Source organism: Haemorhous mexicanus, chromosome 1 (assembly GCF_027477595.1).
Source record: "Haemorhous mexicanus isolate bHaeMex1 chromosome 1, bHaeMex1.pri, whole genome shotgun sequence".
Classification (NCBI taxonomy): domain Eukaryota; kingdom Metazoa; phylum Chordata; class Aves; order Passeriformes; family Fringillidae; genus Haemorhous; species Haemorhous mexicanus.
The window spans coordinates 35,615,453-35,634,823 of record NC_082341.1 but is presented as its reverse complement, the minus strand read 5'-3'; the positions used below and the strand labels follow the sequence as shown (position 1 = coordinate 35,634,823).

Genomic DNA, 19,371 nt, shown 5'->3' with positions numbered 1-19,371 from the left:
TCAGGGTCAGGTTGGATGGGACTCTGAGCAACCTGATCTAGTAGAACAGATCCATGGGCCTTGCTGTGGGAATTGGATCAGATGATCTTTAAATAGCCTTCAACCCAAACCATTCTGTGCTTTTATGAAATAGGAGTAATGTGGATGCAGCTCCCAGGTAACTGAGTTGCTACATCAGTTAATAGTGTGGGTCTGTTGAGTTTGCCAATCTGTCTTTGTTTTAGACCCCATGATGTGTCACACCTTGAGCAAAGTGTTTTCTTCTGTACCTGGTATGGACAGAGAATGTGACAATCTATGTACCCACAAATTTGATCTTTGGTTGTTTTAATGCAAAGGCAGAGGGACTGGAACTAAATGATCTTCCAAGTCCCTTCCAACCCAAACTATTCTATGATTCTATGAAAAAGGCTTATTTAATGTTCCATAATAAATTGAGGAACATTTAAAATGCAGATGAACATGAAAACTTTAAAAGGTAACAAGGAGTAGTTAAAAGGAGTCCCCATTATTTTTGTGGAACATTTTCACCTGTAATGTGAACTGTCATTAAGGGCTCCATCCGCCTTTAGCAGCTGTGACTGAAATAAGAGCACAAAGGCTTAATCAGAAAAACATGTTGAAAAAGGAAGACCAGAAAATCCCAATAATGAATTTGTTTGGTAGGAGTAAGCAAACTAAGCTAATGTTACAGGGTAGTAGATAGACAGGATAATAGAAATTTAAAGTAGAACTATTATGTTTGCTCTTTTAAATAAAGTATTAAAGATATATGCCAAGAAACTAAGACCCAAATTTGACCTCAGATTTGACCACTTCAGTAAAGAGAAATTAAATAAATGCCATTTTGACATTTAATGTTTCAGCTTTTCTGGGGCATAGCTATCATACATAATAGGAAAGTAAAAAAATAATAAAGTTCATTTTATCTTTGTCTTAAATGTAAGTGTTAAAAAAAGGAAGTTTCTGTTTATCAAATAGAATAGAGTTAAAATCACATAATCTGTTGAGTATATATATTATATAAAGATGTCTTCTACTTGATGATGGGTGTCATTAAGCATGGGCTAATAGGTGAATCCAGGGATTATTTTATAAGGCATAGTATACCTTTCTTACTTCAGAGTGTTGGTTTACAGCATCTCAAAAGTACCCAAATCTATTGTTTTAATATACAAAAATCAGAATACTTTTTATAGATGGTCGCTGTAACTCTCTTAGTATTTGATCAGGAGGTATCTCCCTCATTAGTATGGACTGTAGCACAGTTGTCAGAGGTCACATGAGATGCTTCAGTTTGAAGCCAGTCAGTGGCTGTTTGTTCTTGGTGGTAGAAGCCCTGGATGATCCACTGGGATGGAAAGGGGAGCTCCTTAACACAGGAAGAAGTCCTCTTCAATATCTGTCCTCCCTGTCTTGTTTCTCAGCCTGCTCTTAGTCCCTGGGGATCCTGGTAGTAGACTGTGAATCCATTCTCTTTTTCCCATAAATTGCTTTTTGGAGCTACAGAAATGACCACTCTCAAATATACATGAAAACCTGTAGATTTTTATGGAAATTCACCCCTCTTATTGATTTCTCTGTGGTAAGATGAGGGTAAGTGAGAATATCTGGTCAGGTTTTTCCATTAGCAGCAAAGAATGCACAAGTCCCTAGACCCACGAAAGTCACCTTATGGGTATCAGTTTTATAACACAAACTTTCTTTTCAAACAAGCTATTTTGTCTGGTGATCCAGTCCAAAAGCAGCAGACGCTACTATTTCCACCTTCAGCTTTAACCAAAGTGGAGAATGTGGCTTTCATTTTCAAGTTTCTTACACACTCATCTAGATGGATAAACAAAGGAGTCTTCTGAGGCCACACTGAGAAATACAACAATAAATGTGCAAATATGGACCAGAACCTAAAACTTAGAGCCAACTGCAGTTCAAGAGCAAAAAAGAGACTGATAAAAGAAGTCAGCATTATATTTTGGCAAGATAAAGGCTTTATAAGCATTGGTGTTATACAAGTTTTTATTTGGTTTTTCATTTAGTCTTTTACCTTACACAGGTCCCTGTTGTACACAATTTTGGTCTTCCTTTTGCTTCTAAAATGATATAGTTAGAATTCTCTTTAACAACTAAACCAAGCATTTTAATATATTTTACTGGAAATTGGGTAAGGTTTTCTGAAAATATTAGCATTTTTCTGAGGTAAAGTAAGGAAAGACTAGATTGACAACTGATTTAATAAATTAGATGTTTCCAAGTAGGCCAAACTTACAGGTACGCACTGTAGAGGAATTAGCTGAAGAAATAACTGGAATTTTATAATTTAAGATTGAAGACTCTTGAAGAATGAATACAACTCTAGCAAAATGTGATAACCTTTTTAAACCTATATTGAAAGAGTCTTGTGAGATTGTTAGCCCAACTTAATGCCCAGAAAGTTACTGGAATAAATGTGTTATGAAATATCCAGAGGATGATGTGTAGCAGGAATTTCTGGGGAGGAATCTGCATAACTCAAACCAGTTGGAGAGTAACAAGAATGCACAGCACAGGTCTGTAAGTCCAGAAAACTCATAGACCTTGTGGCAATCAGTTGTCTAACAGGAACTGTCGTTTTGCTGTGAACGATCTCTAGTCCGAGGAGAAATTAGCAATAGTTCAGTGTCAAACCAAAAAGATGTATTAGTTGTAAGGCTTAAAATTGTTCTGGTCAGAGACTGTTAAAATTCATGGTTTCCATTAACTATTGCAGCAATGATTGCTGAGTATGTTTATTACAGTTTGCCAGTCTGAGAAATGCTGTTCATACTGTGAAAGTCAGAATCTAGAATGGCCCTTGAGAACTGAAAGGAAAAATCCTATAATTCACAAAGAACAGGAAAATTGGCTACTGTTAGTTATGGGGAGAAGAATTTCCTTTGGTTTTTTCCCCCTGGGATGATGTAAACTGATAGAGGATGTTGTAAGTGTTAAGAGTTTTCCATTCTACAGAACATTGGTGAGGCTTGTGCTGGATCACTGTGGTCAAAATTAGGTACTATACTTGAAGAAAAATGTGGACAGTTGAAGAGAATCAGGAGAGAACATCAGAAGTTACTTAAAAATACAGAAGACAGGAGAACAGGAGCATTGAAAGGATTGAGTTTATACAGTATAAAGAAAGTAAGATTAAAGCATGAATGGTGTTAGGAGTTATGAAATGCTGTTGCAGAAAAGAAATACTCTAGTGGGGAAGTAGCAATCATGAATTTAAGAGAGGGAAATTTAGGCCACGTGCTAGGAAAGGGTTTTGAGTAGGAAGAATAGAGAAGTGCTGAAAAATAACTTAGGGGGAATTTCCATTACTAAAGGTTTTTAAAAATAGATGAGAAAAACGGAGAAACAACTAAACTAGAACCGATCCTGCCTCGAGGTAGTAGGATGAACTAGCTGGATGATCCCACCCATCTCTATTTTCTATTACGTTTCTTTTTTAATCAAGTTACATCCCAAGGCTCCCATTACATGCATTTCCACGCTTTTTCCTCATGTTTAGCTTTTAGGAGGAAGCAGCCGGTCTCCCATATTAATGACTAGACTTTTTACTAATCTTATTCAAGCTATCCTCAGAAGAATCCTGATGCTACATATGTACTCCAGGCGAGCATCAGTTTTCATAGGGGATGGTTAAAAATTGGAGCACTCTGACCGGAATTAACAGTACTGAGTAGTGTTTAGTCATTCCATTGTATCCAAGTCAACCCCTCCTTTAGAAATTAATTAGTTTCAGTGTAGTCAAAAATATTTGGAGTCTCTGAACACAAGAGGGAAAATGGAGTTCTCTAAAATCTGGGTTTCCCTATTTTTATCCCCAGTAGGCTCCAGTAAGTAACTGTTTGGTTTATTATTTATTATGCATTATTCATTGTGCCGTCTCTTTTTATGACTCTGAAGTGATTTGTATGCTGTTGTAGAAGGTAAAGCCCTATTGTCTGTCAACGTGCATGTTGCTTGGATCTCATTTTATTTATAAAAATAATAAAAAAATTCTACATCTTAAACTCCTGGTCAAAAAGTTCCATTATTCCCTTCTGGAACATGGTCTTATATGAGGGAAAAAACATACCAAGCACATCTATTCTATTATTATTTAAATTATTCCTTGGTATTATTTGGTTTGAATATTTATTAGTTTTTTGATAACCCCTTAAATTATTCATAAAGGGTAGCCATACGGTTTGATGGAAAAAGCAGTACAATGAAACCTTATTTTGCATTGCCTGCTTATTTCATACAAACTATTCTCCAGTGCTTTTTTTTTTTTTTTTTTTTTTAGCAAAGGCTTGCAAGAAGATTTGTTGTGTTTCTTTCAGCATCCCCTCCCTCCTGGTTTCAGTGGGAGGGAAGAACACCCAGGACCTCACCACCCTGTATGCCCTGGTGTGGTTTAGATGACATAATAAATATCCTCCAAGCGAGATGGAAATGAAGAGGCAAAGGTCAGGAAAGAGAGATGTCGTTTCCCATAAAATATGAAAAGTGTATGAGGAATTACTGATGTAGAGAAGAAGAGAATAAAAGATTGTTTTAGGTGATTTATGGGATTTTCTTTTGAATCCCACAAGACTCCAAAGAAATAAGGGCAATTGCTATACTGACTGAAATATCCATGTGTATGTCAAGTGTCTGACAGGAGTCAGCAACAAATACTTGACAGGATGGCATAAAACCTTGCAGTAAGCAGATTGGGAAAGGATTATTTTCATATACTATGTCTCATCTCCTCCTCTAATATGTATAGGTTTGCTTAAACCCTGAGGTATAAGATTTAGTGTTTATTCTAAAACGTTTCTCATTGCTATAGGTGTGCATCGCTCAACATTCCTATTATCAATATACCTACAAAATTCTCTTCAGACATTTTGGCAGAAGGTTGGTCTCATCAACATCTTGCATCAGTGATCTCTTAGACTGATTTTGTGTAGATTGATGCTTCTTTTCATAGCTTTTGAATTTGACATGTTCTGCCTTCATTGACTCTTTTCTCTTGTTTTGTGTTTTTGACTCATGGCTCATTCTTCTTTACTTGCATTACTATGACAACTACTAAAACCTAGAATATCTTTTGACCAACTGCCTTGTTTTTATTAAATTCTTTGACTTATCTCTGCCAGACTGTGTAGTGGATTTGGCATTTTAATGCATCTGATTTCTTGTTTAATTGCGCGAGTCTCTTGTGTAATACAAGTCCTTCGCCAAGACAGCCTGTTTAAAATATGAAATACAAAATGGGTCTCAGGAAAGGTCAGTTTTGGTGTTAATATTGTAGATCAGTGTGAAGCTTACTTGACTCTGAAGAGCTTGGATTTTAAAATACATGATAGTCCAGTGTCGGATTATTGACCAATTTCTTTTCCTTTCCAGCTGAGCTGCCAGGATCATCTGCAATCAAGCTCTCCTCCTTGTATGATCTTCCAGCTCAGCTGGAAGAATTGTACCAGCAGGGCTTTGTCTTGGCTGCTGTCCACCCTTTTGTGCAACCAACTGATGAAAAAGAGAAAACTCCCCAGGAACAAATCTTCAGGGCTGTGCTTATCAAGAAAACAGAAAGGTAAAACACTTCCAGTGAACTGGGATAAAAATAGACAATGTGATTTCCTGCTGAGTTTTGACCTACATCAGGAAATTATAGCAGAGTTTACTGTGCAAGACTTGATTTTTTTTTTTTTTGTGGGCTTGAATAGGCTTAACATGTTCTTCATGTTTACAATTTGTCTGCAGTTTGGCAGGCGACTTGGAGAATAACAAGTTGAAATATGCTCTGTATTTTGGGATGTGTTGTCATGAGAGGCAAACAAACAAGCCCTATGCATGACAGTTTGTGAGGATGGTCTTGTTGGTACCCTTTAAAAATTTATTAGATTAAATTATGACAGGGGAATTGTTTGCTTAGAGAAGGCATGTTTTGTGTTTAGATGGTTACAGTTAATGCAATTAATTTGAGAACTGTAGTACGAACGCATACTTCTTAAATTTATGCATAGACTTTTGGCCCTTCTTTCCTCTAAACAATACAAGTTTTAGTCAGTGCAACCTCCATAAATAAAAAGAATGCTTTCCTGCTTTGTGCACTTATTAAAATATATTAAGAATATTTTACATAAAGTCTGAAGATGAATAAAAAACCAGGAATTGTTCTTTTATGATTTAATATGATTTCTAAAAAAAAAAAAAAATCCGTAGGATGTGCTGTTAAATAGCCCAGAAGAAAATTGAAATGTGGAAATTTGGACACATATGATTTTTGGTTAATGATTTCAAACCTAATTTAATATTATCTGACCACCCCCAACTCTGCAGCTACCCTGTATTGTTGCAGCCATTCTCTCCAGATTCCTACATCAGCTGCATTCCCCAGTCAAGCCCTTCTTACCATGACCAATTCTGAAGGCTGGCAGATAATTAAACCTCCCTCTGCCAATCCTAGTCCCTCTCTTTGTGCTGATGCTTGAAGGAAAGGATGTAGCTGGTTTATACTTCTATTTAAAAAGCAAACCATTCACCATTCAATTTGCTTCATCCTGGTAGCCAGTTGATAGAGGCTATGGATAGAGTTGAAGTTCAGTCTCTGACCTAAGGAAAAAGTTCTGCATTTTGTTGGCAAGTGTATGTAAGCGTTAGATGTCACAGGCAATTTGAGCTTCTAAAATAACCCTTAATTTGCCTTGACTTCATTTTAGTTTTATTAATATAGAACTTCATGCTGGCTTGCTTGTTGTTATTGTTAAAATGGCTTCCAGTTTTATGGTTGAAGCATAGAATATTTGGCTGAACAATGGACTTGTTGAGTGATGGTGGGCTGAGATTGCATGGTTTTGGGGCCTTTCTTCCCTGCCTACTCATGCTGCAAGCAATGAAAGTATTTACATGCATGAGTTTGTAATGTTAAGTAAGTGCTTAAGGACTTCTGTTGGTTAGGGGTCTTGAGGGTACAACATCTTCCAGGTCTGAGCTCTGAAGGCCTGTCAGGGAAGAGCAGATTCCTTCTCAGTGATGTGGCCCTCAAGCCAGAGTGCTCAGTGTCACTGCTCTCACACAATGTCCAGTAGTTCACATATGTGCAGAGTGATTGTGGAAGAGTACAAAATCTTAATTGCCTGCTCACTCACTTGGGTGCCAGTGTCACACACTTTAGACAGCTGTAAATGACTGTACAAAATTGAAGACAGTAGAGAGTCTTGAACCAATTATATTTCCTTTTACAGTCACAGTCCGTTTCTCTGCATTTTCTTATCTGACATTTTTGACTGCCTAGGGAAGCGGAAGAGACATGGTGAAGCAGGAAAAAAACAAGAACCAGAAAGGGAAATTACATCAGTTTGATGTTTCATGTAGCTTAAATGTTCCTGAGTTTGGCTGAGAGTATGGAAGCAGCTTCTCCCATAGTGTGTGGGTGCAACAAATATTTGCATTGCCAAGTGTGACGAAGAGAGTGGGTGTTGAACAGATTTCATGGCCATTTTCTATGGCCTGCATAGAGACCACCTGTATCTGAACTGCAAGTTCATGTCATTCCACAAACAGCTGGGGACTAAAAATATGTAACAGTATGAAGAAAAAAGACATACTGTTAATTTTTTTTAATTAACCTTTCTCATTACGCTGCTGATAATGATGAAATTATATTTTTCCCCCTGAGGACTGTCAGGTGTCTTGTCATCACAAGGCATTCTCTGTATATCACAGTTAAATCATGGGTAGAAATTAGGTCTGCTTAGGCTAAGATCAGATGAGTGTTTATATCTGTCATAAGATTTTAGGAGTAAAAGTAGTCCAGCCACAGTTGTAGGATCACTGGTAACATCATTTATGCTGTGGAGAACAAATCCAGCCCTTTGGTGGTATGGTGTTCATGGGGAGCTAAGAGTCATAAAAAACTCTGTATCTTGGTGTGGGGCCCATGCTTGGGCTTCCTGGGCACTTCCTGCAGAGCACCTGAGGCTGCAGCTCTTTTCTCACTGCAGGTGTTTCACCACAGGTGGCTCCAACACTCTGCACTTCATCTGTCCGTTGTCTGGCAGATAGCGAGTGTGTTTTGCACCTTCCTTTTTTTGTTCTCTGAATGGAACAGAAATGAAATTGTTGCATTAGTGCCTACAGTAATTCCAATTCCATCTATACAGAGACAGAACTGAATGCTTGAATTAGTCTTTAGTCAGTGTTGCACCTTTCCGTGTCAGTTTTCTGGTTTAAAATTAATACTGTCGATTTGTGCTTTGAGGACTTAGTTTTATAGCTCTGCCTCCCCAAAGGTAGGAAGAAGCTATGCCAGCTGCAGCAGATGATGGGTATCAGGAACACCATGCTGCTGCTGTCAGTGAGATTTGCAGTGCCTGAATTTGTTCAGCAATAAAATGGAAAAGGTAGTGCTGAGGCATATTGTGCATTAGAATTCACAGAAATTACTTGTTAGTGTTATTTTTATCCTATTTTGCCATTGTCCTGTAGTTTCAAAATATTCCTAGTGAATTTGCAATGGCATTGTATATTAAGGTGACTTTTAAAGTCACTTTGATAGCTTTCTGTTTAATCTGGTATCTCTGGCTTTGTTATCTTGGCTATGTAATCATTTGTGGCAAATATGGAAATAGGAGTCATTCCTGCTGTAGGACGTTTGAAAAAACACATCCCTATCATATATGGAAGCTGTACATGTTGAAAATCAAGGATTATCCACCGAAAGTGTTAGGGAAAATATGGAATTAAGAGACAGATTTTTTAAAAAAATCAACAATACAATTGTTTGCAGTGCAAAAGGCCTCACGTTAAAGTAAGTTAAATAAATGTAGGGGTGTTTAACTCTTTAGAGGCACTGAGCATGAAGGCAGTCTACCAAGTTGCTAAAAAACTCTGCCATTGCTCTCATTAAATTTAATATAATAAATTTAAATATTTCTGTAGCATTTAATGGCATGGTGTACACTAAGCAGTTGATTGGAAAGTGGTTTGAAAGTCACATAGAATATAGTCAGATAAAAGAATAATAAATTGAACAGTCATGAATACTTTCTTTCCCCCTCTAAATTTCAGTGGACTTAACTAAAAGACAGTTGTCTGTTCTGTTGTCTGTCCTGAGTTCTGAGATACGTGGGTTTCTTGAGGAAGAAATCTTGAAAAATCTTGTATCAGTTGTGTGAAGAAAACTCTTCGAGCCCAGGTTTTTGCAGATTTTTTTTTTCCCTGAATTTAGGGAAGGTCCCAAGAGTGAAGCGTAGGTGTGCCTGCTGTTCACACTCATGCTTGAGAAGAGTAGATTCACACTGATTTACACTTAGAATCTCAGGAAATGGAATAAAAGCTGGTACCTGAAAAGTGTGAACATGTGACAGTGGGTCTCTGCTGATGGAAGGAATGGGGGAAGGTCCATGTATTTGGGAGGTTCTGGCTAACCAAGATGAGGAGAGTAACACATTCTTACATTCCTCCGAGGAGCAGAAATCAGTAATTCTTTGTGTCTGCAATCACCTTTTTCTCCTTGGCCTTTTATTTCCACATTCACTGTTTTTTTTTTTTCTTTAACAATCTCTGTGCAGGTGTCTTGGGTGCGTTCTTATTTTGGACAGCTTGTGACTATTGCAGGTTTTCTGTTTCCTGCAGAGAAATTGCTAAGTCAGCCCCTGAACAAAATTACAACAAAACCATAGCACAAAGCAGCTTTAACTTGTTTGTAGCAAACTGTAGTGTGATATCTCTGTCTGGTATCTTAAAGTTTCAAAATTCAGTGTCAGTTAAAATGTTTTGATGTCCCTTTCTAAGTGCTCAGCACTGGAAAGCAACCTCCATTCTTTTTTACCAGGAAAGGTACACGGTCTGGGCTTATAAACTGTCTGCTTATAATAGTTTTGACATGTTTGCTGATGCTTTATTTCACCATGATAGAGAAGCAGAGGATATAAATAATATTCCAAAGAATTTCTCTCCATTGTTCCAGCTGTGTCCTAGGATGTACTATCTACAGGTTTTGCCTTCAGTCACTAAAGCAGCCAACAAGGAAACATTGTTCTGCAGAAGTAGATTAAGTAGTTTAATTTAATAATAATTTTTTTATAGTTTCTAAATGTTCTAAATTTCTGTTCTGACCTCAAAGAGCTTTGCAGCTGTTTTCCCTTTCTGTAAAATAATGAGCCGTCGAGTGTTGTAGAGATTCACTTGATGAGATGATTCTAATTCTATTTCTGTAATTCCTGTGTCTGTTAGTCCTGACAAATTCAAACTATCATCAGTTGGATAACAAGAACTCTGTTTATCTGCAAAGGAATATGACAGACTGAGTTCAAAAGTTTAATAGTAAACAAAGATTTTTACAGTTTCTTGATTTTGCTGGTATTTCTCTTTGGTGTTTTCACTTTGGTGAAAGTAGGTACTTTGCATAGATACAATATATTTTTTATTTGAATAAAAATGTGTGTATGTGTCTGTGTGTCTGTGTCTGTGTCTATGTGTCTGTGTCTGTGTCTGTTTGGTTTTCATGTAGGACTTAAGCTTGAAGATGAGAAATGTCTGAATTTACCTTCAAGAGCATTAGGGATCAAACAGGTTTGTGTGCAAATGTAGTCTGTGTTGTTGCTCTCAGCAGGCTGATTTCAACTTAATGAAAAGATAATATTTATTCCATGCCCAAGAGTCAACAGATATCTTCCTTTAGCTCAAAGGACAATGGTTTGAGTTTTGAAGGCTTGTTATCTGTTACAAGTTCAAAGAAATACATATTTCCTCAAAATAACTTTTAACAGTGACCCAAAATAAATGTCCTTTCATCTGTATTCTGAAAATTATAAACACTGCACATTAAAGATGCCTGTGTATCAATAGATGCCCAGACTTTTCTCAAGAAACTTTATATACTGTCATTAAAAAAAGTTTATAAATTTTACTAACAAATAATACATATTCCAGTGATAAGGTTTCTTATAATAAAGAAAATGTTTAGGTAATAACATTAAAACAGTGTCACCTGGGTTAGACTGGGCTCTTAGCATGCAATATATCTGCTTTTATTTTTATAAAAATTGGTGTGGTTTTTGGCTGGGCATCATAAAACCTAAGGATTTTTAGTTGTTGGGTTCTTGGTTTTCAGATACTCTAATTTTGCTGGAAATTTAACTTGAAATTGTAGAGATACCAGCTGCTCATATTAATCACTTCAGTGTGGTTTTATTGGTTTTGTAATGTAGACCAGTTTGTTATGAACGTACAGTTCCATTTTCCACTGTGTACTGGAAAATCTCAAAACTCTGCTCACATTCTTAGCATCATTCTTAATGAAATAGTAATTTTAGAGCATCTGTGCAGTTTACAAGTGTGTCTTGGCTTGCTGAGCTCATGGGCATAGGGAACTTCAGGAAGATTAGGACCAAATGCTGGCTTCCTCAGTTCCTTCTTGTATCTGAAAAGGATTGGAGATCCAGTTTGTAGCAGACACCAAGTTGTCAGCTTTAATAGTTACTGTGTAAGTTACTGGTTCTCTACAGCTGGTTATGGTTTTTCTACCATAAAATGGGGCTTAACAGCAAACAGCTGTGCAGGAAATGACAACCTAGTGAAACAACCATTGTAACATATTTTTGGCCAGTGAACTTCCAATTATAAGTTAAAATCTTATTTATTCAATCTATAATCTTGTTTAGTGGCACTAGAAGCCCTCTTTAGGATTCAGGATGACACTTTCTGGAAGTCTGTGGTCCTGAGCCCTTTCCATATTGGTAAAATTTGAGGGTATCCTTTACGTCTACCCCACCAGGCCTGTGAATGCTGTCCCTCTGCTCAGCATCAGGTAGACTGAAATTGCACCTCAACTCTTTGCCTCCTGTGATTAAGGTTGTCCATGGTGGGCACTGAGGTTACCTACAGTGGCAGAAGAGCCCTTCTTCAGGAAAATTGTCAATGATAAACAAACAATGTATAACAAAGAAAAACAAATGAAAGCCCAGGGTGTGTAAATTGCAATGAATTTTTCTGGCAATCTCCATGGCCAACCAGTTCTCTCTTGGGGTGGGAGGCAGGAGACTGCCCTTCCTCACTGCAGGGAAAGTGCTAGTGCTGTTCACACTGTCCCTTGTGTTCCCTCTCAGGCATCCCAAAACGTGTTAGAGTGAGTACTGGGTGTTGTAGTGAGTCTGGAAGTAGCAGCTTCTCCAGTTCATCCTGGCTCCAAGAAGGGTACAGCGTTAGTGTATCCAGGTGTGCTGCTTTCAGGGCTGGACCTTTTTTAATTAACCCAGCGATTTTTTTAATCAGAGGAATAAAGGTAATACAAAACACCCAAATGTTTGCAGGAGTGAAGGGAGGAAGATTCAATTTTCTAACATGGGAGGAGGAAAAGAAAAGGAAGAACTTGATGACTGTGCATCCAGAAGAAAAGGAAGATCTTAAGAACTGCTGGAGCTTACATATTTTTTGACTAAACTCATCTCAGCATTTCTCTTTTCTGCTTTTTGTTGAGAAATATTTTAAGATGGGAAAGTGAAAATCAGCTTTACATAAACCATTGCTTTTAATTTTAAAGTATTTTATATGTGGGACTCCCAGTAACATCCTGTGCTATAAAACTGGTAAGAGACTCCATGGTATTGATTATTGGGTTATTTCTCACAATTGACATCAGTCCTTTTTCAGAAGAGAGCAGAGGAGTGCAAGTGCACAGAACTGTGCTCTTTGGACTTTTTTTCTTGCTTCTGGGATCTTGATAGATGTACATTTTGTGGGGGTCCTATTTCATAGTTTCTAATGAAAGTGGTCCTAAAAGTAGTCCCACTAAATTAATAAAACTAAAATTATATTAATTTCTGTTAATACGGAATTTACCTGTACCTATAATTATCTACTTCTCTATGGCAGTACTAATAATATTCGAAGAGTTTAATGAGAGACTTTTATGAGATTTATGACATACTTTGTGATACATGGATGAAATGCACTGTTTATTGCATAGAGACTGAAAACAATTCCTTGCCAACCTAGCTTTGCTCAGAAAATTATTTTTGTGGTCTATGACATCCACAGGTATTTATTATTTTCACATGAGAGGGTATGGCTCTTGTTCTGTTTGTTTGTTTTTGACAGAATAACAGGCTTTTTAAAGCTTTCCTAAAAAGGTGAAAACTACCAGTGTAAACAAAGACTTCATTTTAAAATATATAGACATAATTTGCTTGAGAGCATGGAAAAATACTTCTTGGAAATACAGAGTCTTTCTATTGGAAGATTTTCAGTAAGGATTTTATAGCCTTTAGTGGAATCTGTTAAGTGTGTTCTGTAAAATAATGTTCATAACAGAGTGCAATCTTATTTGATGCCATTTCTTTCATGAGCCCTAGTGCAGAGGTAGCCCCCAAACTGTTACAGAATGAATTAATTGTCTCCAATTAAATATTTCCAAGCAGCAAGTGTATTTTAAAGTGCTTCTTAAAGGAGTTAAACAGGACATTTTAAGCAGCTGCAGTAAAAATCACTATGTTTTTATGCATATAATCTGTATCTCAGATAACTCTAACTCCTTTCAAAGAAGTTGGAAGCAGGTCCTCAAAAAATTGCACAAAATCAGAGCTCAGGGAGCTGTTCAGGGGGAGGAGAGGAATTAAGAGACATTGTTTCAAGGTCACCTTCTCTCTTCCTTATACCTGTCTGTAAAGTTTATCAATATAGGTTAAAAAAGATCTATTTTTTTCAGGTGGCCAGGAGATTTAAACATTAAAATACAGTCTTTCTCATTTTTTCAGAGGAATTAGAATAGTGAATTTTCCTGTGGGTCACAGCAGTGCCAGGGTTATGAACAGCCTTTGCCAAATGGGTGGGCACATACAATAGCATGACACATTCTTGATTTCCTGGATTTGATATCTTGACTTTGAATTTGAGCTGTAGCATTTTACAGTCTCAGGGAGGGGAGTGGCTTCCTCAGCTGGGCTGGAAGGGAAGCTGAGGAAGCTTCTGTCCAAGAAGGGAAATAGTGGAGATGTTTGTTCCTTGCATTTGTAGAGTTCTGCAGTTGTCCCCTTAAAATGGGATTGGTTGTCCAAAAAGGGCTTGGTTCCTTGCTGCCTGTTGCTGGTACCACACTTCTGGTTTGTAGTTATACAACAGTCAAAGCCCTGGAGAGTTGTATTTGCTCCACTTGATGTTGTATGGACTTGACTTTGCAATATTGAGTGGCAGTTTTGATAGTTTATTGGTTGCTTGAGCATTAGAGAGCCCTAGTTCACATTATTTCTGTCTAGAACGTGGCTAGATAACATCAAGGGCTACTTTTCCTGTTAGTCATATTCAGATTAAGAAAAAAAAAAAAAAAGTAGGTCTAGTTGTAAGTACAGCAGCAGGGAGGCTCTGTAAAGTATTTTTTTGTGTTCTTGAGTTCATCTGTGGCAGAAAATCTGTACAGGATGGATTTTCTTATCTAGGACTTTAGAACAACAAAAATGGTTGCCTGCAGTACACGTGTTGTCCCTCTCAAAATGATTTTTTATTTTCTTGACAAAGTTGTTCTTGCTGCTTAAATTAATTTATGTGTGCCTGTTGCAGAGGAGTAGTTCTGGAATACTGTTAGTTTCCCAGTAATGACCTGTGTAGATTCTGTAAAGATGTTTGGAGAATTTTCATGAATACTTTAACTTTTATTTTAATATTTATTAAAATTTTTGTCTGGAATGAAGTAGAGAATGGAACCACAGTTTGTAAGAAGAACCTAGAAAAGAGGGGAAAAAACAAATAGGGAAAGGTCTTCAGTATTACCAAACAATGCACAGTCTGCTACCACCTGTTCAGGTGTAAGTGAGATAAGAGAAATGAAGTGAGAGTGTAGCCTGTGTGAAAGTGGGAGGATCAAATATAGCAAATGTCTGCAGTATTGCCTAGGAAACACTGCCAGTTTGCAGTCAGCAGCCCACGCATCGCATGGCTCCAGGGAACTGGAAGTGTCTCGGGAAAGCCCCTGGGACCATCTGTAGCTGAAGCTACATGTCACACAGTCCCAGTCCCCAGAACAGGCCTTTTGCACAGGCTTGCTTTTGAAAGCATGGTAAGCCTGCCAAGCCCCTGTTTCACTGTTTTGCTGCTTCCTCAGCACTCCCAGTTCGAACTTCTGTGCCTTTCTTCCTGTCCTCTAGGTACCCAGGCATCAAACAACTGCTGGCCAGGATTAGTTCTTCACTTGAAACTAGATCTTTGGGAAATGTTAGATAACTGCTTTGTTACTAATCCCAAGAATGACAAGCTTGCTTTTATTTTTAATGTTCTTCCACATGTTCTTCTGAAAAACTGAGAAAGCGAGTGATTGTCTAGACATCCTCTATTGATCAGGTGTATCAGTTTCCTTTCGTGGGAGTCTGGATGAGATGAAAACTGCCTGCAGTAGCACTGCCTGCAGACTGTTTCTGACGATCATTCAGTATAGCTTCCAAACAGTCCCTTGGCATATTTTGACCAATCCCTTATACCCACAGTGCTCATTTGTTCAGCAAATGCATATGGCAGATGCCATTTGCTTTGATTTATTTTTGGAGTTAGTCTCTTCTGAAAGAGAAGGGGGCTTCAGGCACAGCTTTACAATTCTCAAAAAGAAAACATTAGGTAAGACTGAAGGTTAAACTATTTTGATTAGCCCCTGATTTTAGATGTTGTCTTGGAATAGTTCTAGATAAAGAGACGGGGTTTCTTTTAATTGCCGTCTGAAATGCATTTTATGTCAGGCTGCCCTGTGGGACGCAGAGCATCTGTCAGACCATTGCATTGGAACCTTCTTTTTGTGTATCTTGAGCTTTATCACCCGTGCATCTCCTTGGTGTTGGACCTAGACGCCAGGCTGCCAAAGTGTTTCTTGGACAGAAAAAGAAATCTGAAAGTCCCTGAAGCATCCCACCATCGGTGGTCATTGATGTGATCTGCTTCCCTAGCGTGTGGGTCAGATACTGTTGCTGGCACTTGTTGGAACTGTATTGAGCTCAGGAGGGGGGAATGTATTGGAACTGAAGTTTTGTCTCAAGTTTGACTCTCCAGGAGAAATACTTATAAATGGGATATCTGGCTGTCCAGTTGTAACAACAGAAATTGATTATTCTCTTCTGTCTGCCTCTTTAGGTCTTCAAAAGGTGACGTCAATAGTGAAGGATATGTGTTGGAAGTAGAATGCTGCTCCTCTTTAAACCACCTTTCAGAGAAAAAGGAGATACCTGATTTTATTAAGAAAGTGAGTAAAAAGAAAGGGGGGAGGACCTCCAAAACACAGTATACTTTTATTTGCACTATAATTACTGTTTCTAGTTCTGTCAGCTTGTCAGTAGGGATATGTATCATTTGGACCAGCTGAAATACTGCACTAGGTTTTGGTGTTTCGTAATTTAAAGTGTCTGAACAGCAGTTATACTTCTTGAGAGAAACAAGTTTGATCCTATTATTATTAAAAAATTATTTGTAGTCTCACAGGAGAATGACCTCCAACAGATAATATTAGTGTAGAAGATGGTCCTACAATGTACAACATTTTGTGTTGAAATAATATATATAGTTTCCATTTTAGTGTCCAGATATCCTCTTTTATAGTGCTTTACCCAAAAGGCCTTTTACCCCCAGATTATTTAAGTTTTATTTCAATATCACATGGTGTTTGATAGAGCTGGTACTGGTAACCTAAATACTTTTGTGAGCCAGAAGAGTGTTGCTTTCAATTAAGCATTAAATATATATTAGGGAATTTGAAGGGAACACTGCAATTCTTTATCTATTGCCTTCTTTTAAAAATTATTTTTGACACTGTAATATTCTGCCAGACTGGAAATTAGCAGGTTATGTCCATTTTAGTGAAAACAGATTCACAATGTGCTTGTTTTAAATTCTGCAACATCTGTTGTGTCCTGTTGCATGTTATATAAACCAGCATTGAGTAGTGTATTTATTTAGCCACAGGGTGTGAGTAGGCATGCTCCCCTAGCCTTAGTCCATTTGCAGTGGTAATAGTTGAGAAAATGTTTAGAATAAACTACAGCACAGGCTTTATGAGCTTGATGGGAACTCAGCTTGACAGACTACATTGATCTTCAGTCTTCCATTTTTACTGTGAATTGTAAGAACTGGATTAAAAATAAAGTAGCTGTAACTATCTGATACTTAAATATATATAGATTTTGGTATCAGAACAAGCTGAAGTTTTCTGAACATATAATAGCATTCAAAAATGTGAGCCCAAATTTTGTTTCAGGTCAAACTGTGTTATTACACTACTATTCTGATGTTATCTTGGATTATGTCAATATATTCATACTTAGGAAAAACTGGTGTAGTTATTGTGTACCAGTTTCAACATATTTGATTTTGTTCTTCAGTTCTTTGAGTCAGAGTAGAAATATAGGCATAGCTGTCACAACTGGTAGCAAAATTGTGCATCATTGAAACAGAAAAAGTCTTTGCATTTATAACTTCAGAAAGAGTATGGATAACATGAAAACAAAATGACAATCCAGGAGTCATCTTATTTCCATAAATATCCAATTCTGAGACTCTTTAGAATGCTTTTCTAGACATGGAAATGTTTCTGTTGATAGAAGCCATTTGATTATGGGGTTGTGAAGATCCCTTTCTGAAAGATAATAATTTAAATTTTAATAGCTAGAATGTATATTTACTGTTTCTCTGTAGGTTGAGTATGTCGCTCATCCTCAGATGTTATTTGATGTAGAGAAATTTGAAATTCTTTGAAGCTGTTGCTGTCAAGTGCATGCTGTGTCACTGTATCTGATTATGCACATTGTGAAAGTCTCTACACTTTTATGTAAATCTAACTCAGGAAACAAGACTTGTTTGGGAGTAGGAATTAATTGTCATATTAACTAATTTGTCTGAGCAACAAAAATACCCATTGCATTTAAGGGCATATAAACCAGATGTTTACAAACAAGATAAATGGAAAAATAAAGGATATTTTTCAATCAAAGTAGTAACAAAAAGCTGTTATAGAAGGCAATTCCTTTCTTTAAAAAATGAGCAGCCTTATAATTCTTCCCAAACTGTAGAATACAATTGAAATTAATAGAATGTTTTAATTGAATAGGGAAATCCTCTATCTTTTCATAAGCTGTTCATAACAGAGACTTTTAGCAGTTTTAGCATCTTAGTGTACTGCAAATTACTGTATTTAAAAAACCCCAACCCAAATAGAATAGCCATATTTTCAAAACAGAATAAGAAGTCAAAATTTTCTCCCTGAGCTTACTGAAAAAATTTCTGTACACCAAGAAAATTAATTTTATTAATTTTATTGTGCACTGCTGAGCACAATAAAGTATGACTTACCTGGAGTTTGAACAAGGATCCAATTTTAATAACTTTTCTGGATCGACTTTTTGTTGCATTGAAATTGTACATAATATTGAATATTAACTGCTTCCTTCTGCAAACACGATACAATTTTGCAATAGGTAATATGTGCTTTTCTTCAATAACTCTATATAAATGTGTAACAAGGAGGTTTTTTCACCTGAAGAATGCTTCTTGCTCACCAAAACAAAGTGCCTCAGTAGAATGTTGCCTATAAAACATTTAGGAAATGCCAAAGAAGACACTCTGGTCAAACGTTTGTTCTGTTGCTGAGATCTTTCTGTGCTGCTGGACTTTGTCCCAGTTCTCCACTCTCTCTGCTGCTTTTCTGCCACGGTTTCTGGCTATGGCAAGACAGGGAATATTTAAATATTGGGGATATGATGTTGCATAAAATACACTCTTCCTATACTTTAAAATCATGTCAACATCACCACACTGTGCTTGTTCTTTGATACCCATGTGGACCTAGAGGGACTTAACCTGTCCTAAAGATCTCAAACAGTCCCACGGTGTCTTTGATACATGATTTGTGGGCAGTGAAAGAAGTAACTAAACTGTTGTGTACATATTGTACTGCTGTATTGGTATTAACACTGCTGTCTTTTGCTCTCAGGCTAAACACAGATTAAAGATTCGCTCACCTGCTTTTTAATAAGCAAAGCTAACTTTTGAACTTTGATCACTGGGGCTCAGATCATTCTGAAATTGTTGAAAGTAGAGATGTTACTTCTAAGATACCAAATTTTGTAATATTTAGACTTATGTCAAATAGGGTAGTCTTTAATTACTTCCTTAGTTGCTTTTTGTTTCTGTGTATCTTATTTCTTCATCTGAGAGTGTTCTCTAGAGTCTGTGGAGACAAGTAAGGGAAGGAGGAGCTAGGCTGATGTCCCAAGTTAAGATTTATTTTGGACACACAAACATACATTAATGCCAAATATATTTCTCATTACCTCTATTTTCTGTATCAATCTGATACATGTCTAGAATCTACAATCTGGTACGTGTCTAGAACTGTAACAGGCAGAAGAT

The 19,371-nt window shown here is 37.1% G+C and overlaps 1 protein-coding gene across 2 annotated transcripts in view; it reads left to right on the top strand.

Moving 5' to 3' along the window:
* Positions 1-19,371, top strand: part of RFTN1 (raftlin, lipid raft linker 1) — a 96,070-nt gene that overhangs the window by 34,695 nt on the left and 42,004 nt on the right. For both annotated transcript variants that reach the window (XM_059845901.1, XM_059845890.1), the window contains exons 3-4: positions 5,398-5,584; positions 16,105-16,213. In XM_059845901.1, the coding sequence (XP_059701884.1) occupies positions 5,398-5,584; positions 16,105-16,213 (296 nt within the window). The remainder of the gene's footprint in view (positions 1-5,397; positions 5,585-16,104; positions 16,214-19,371) is intronic.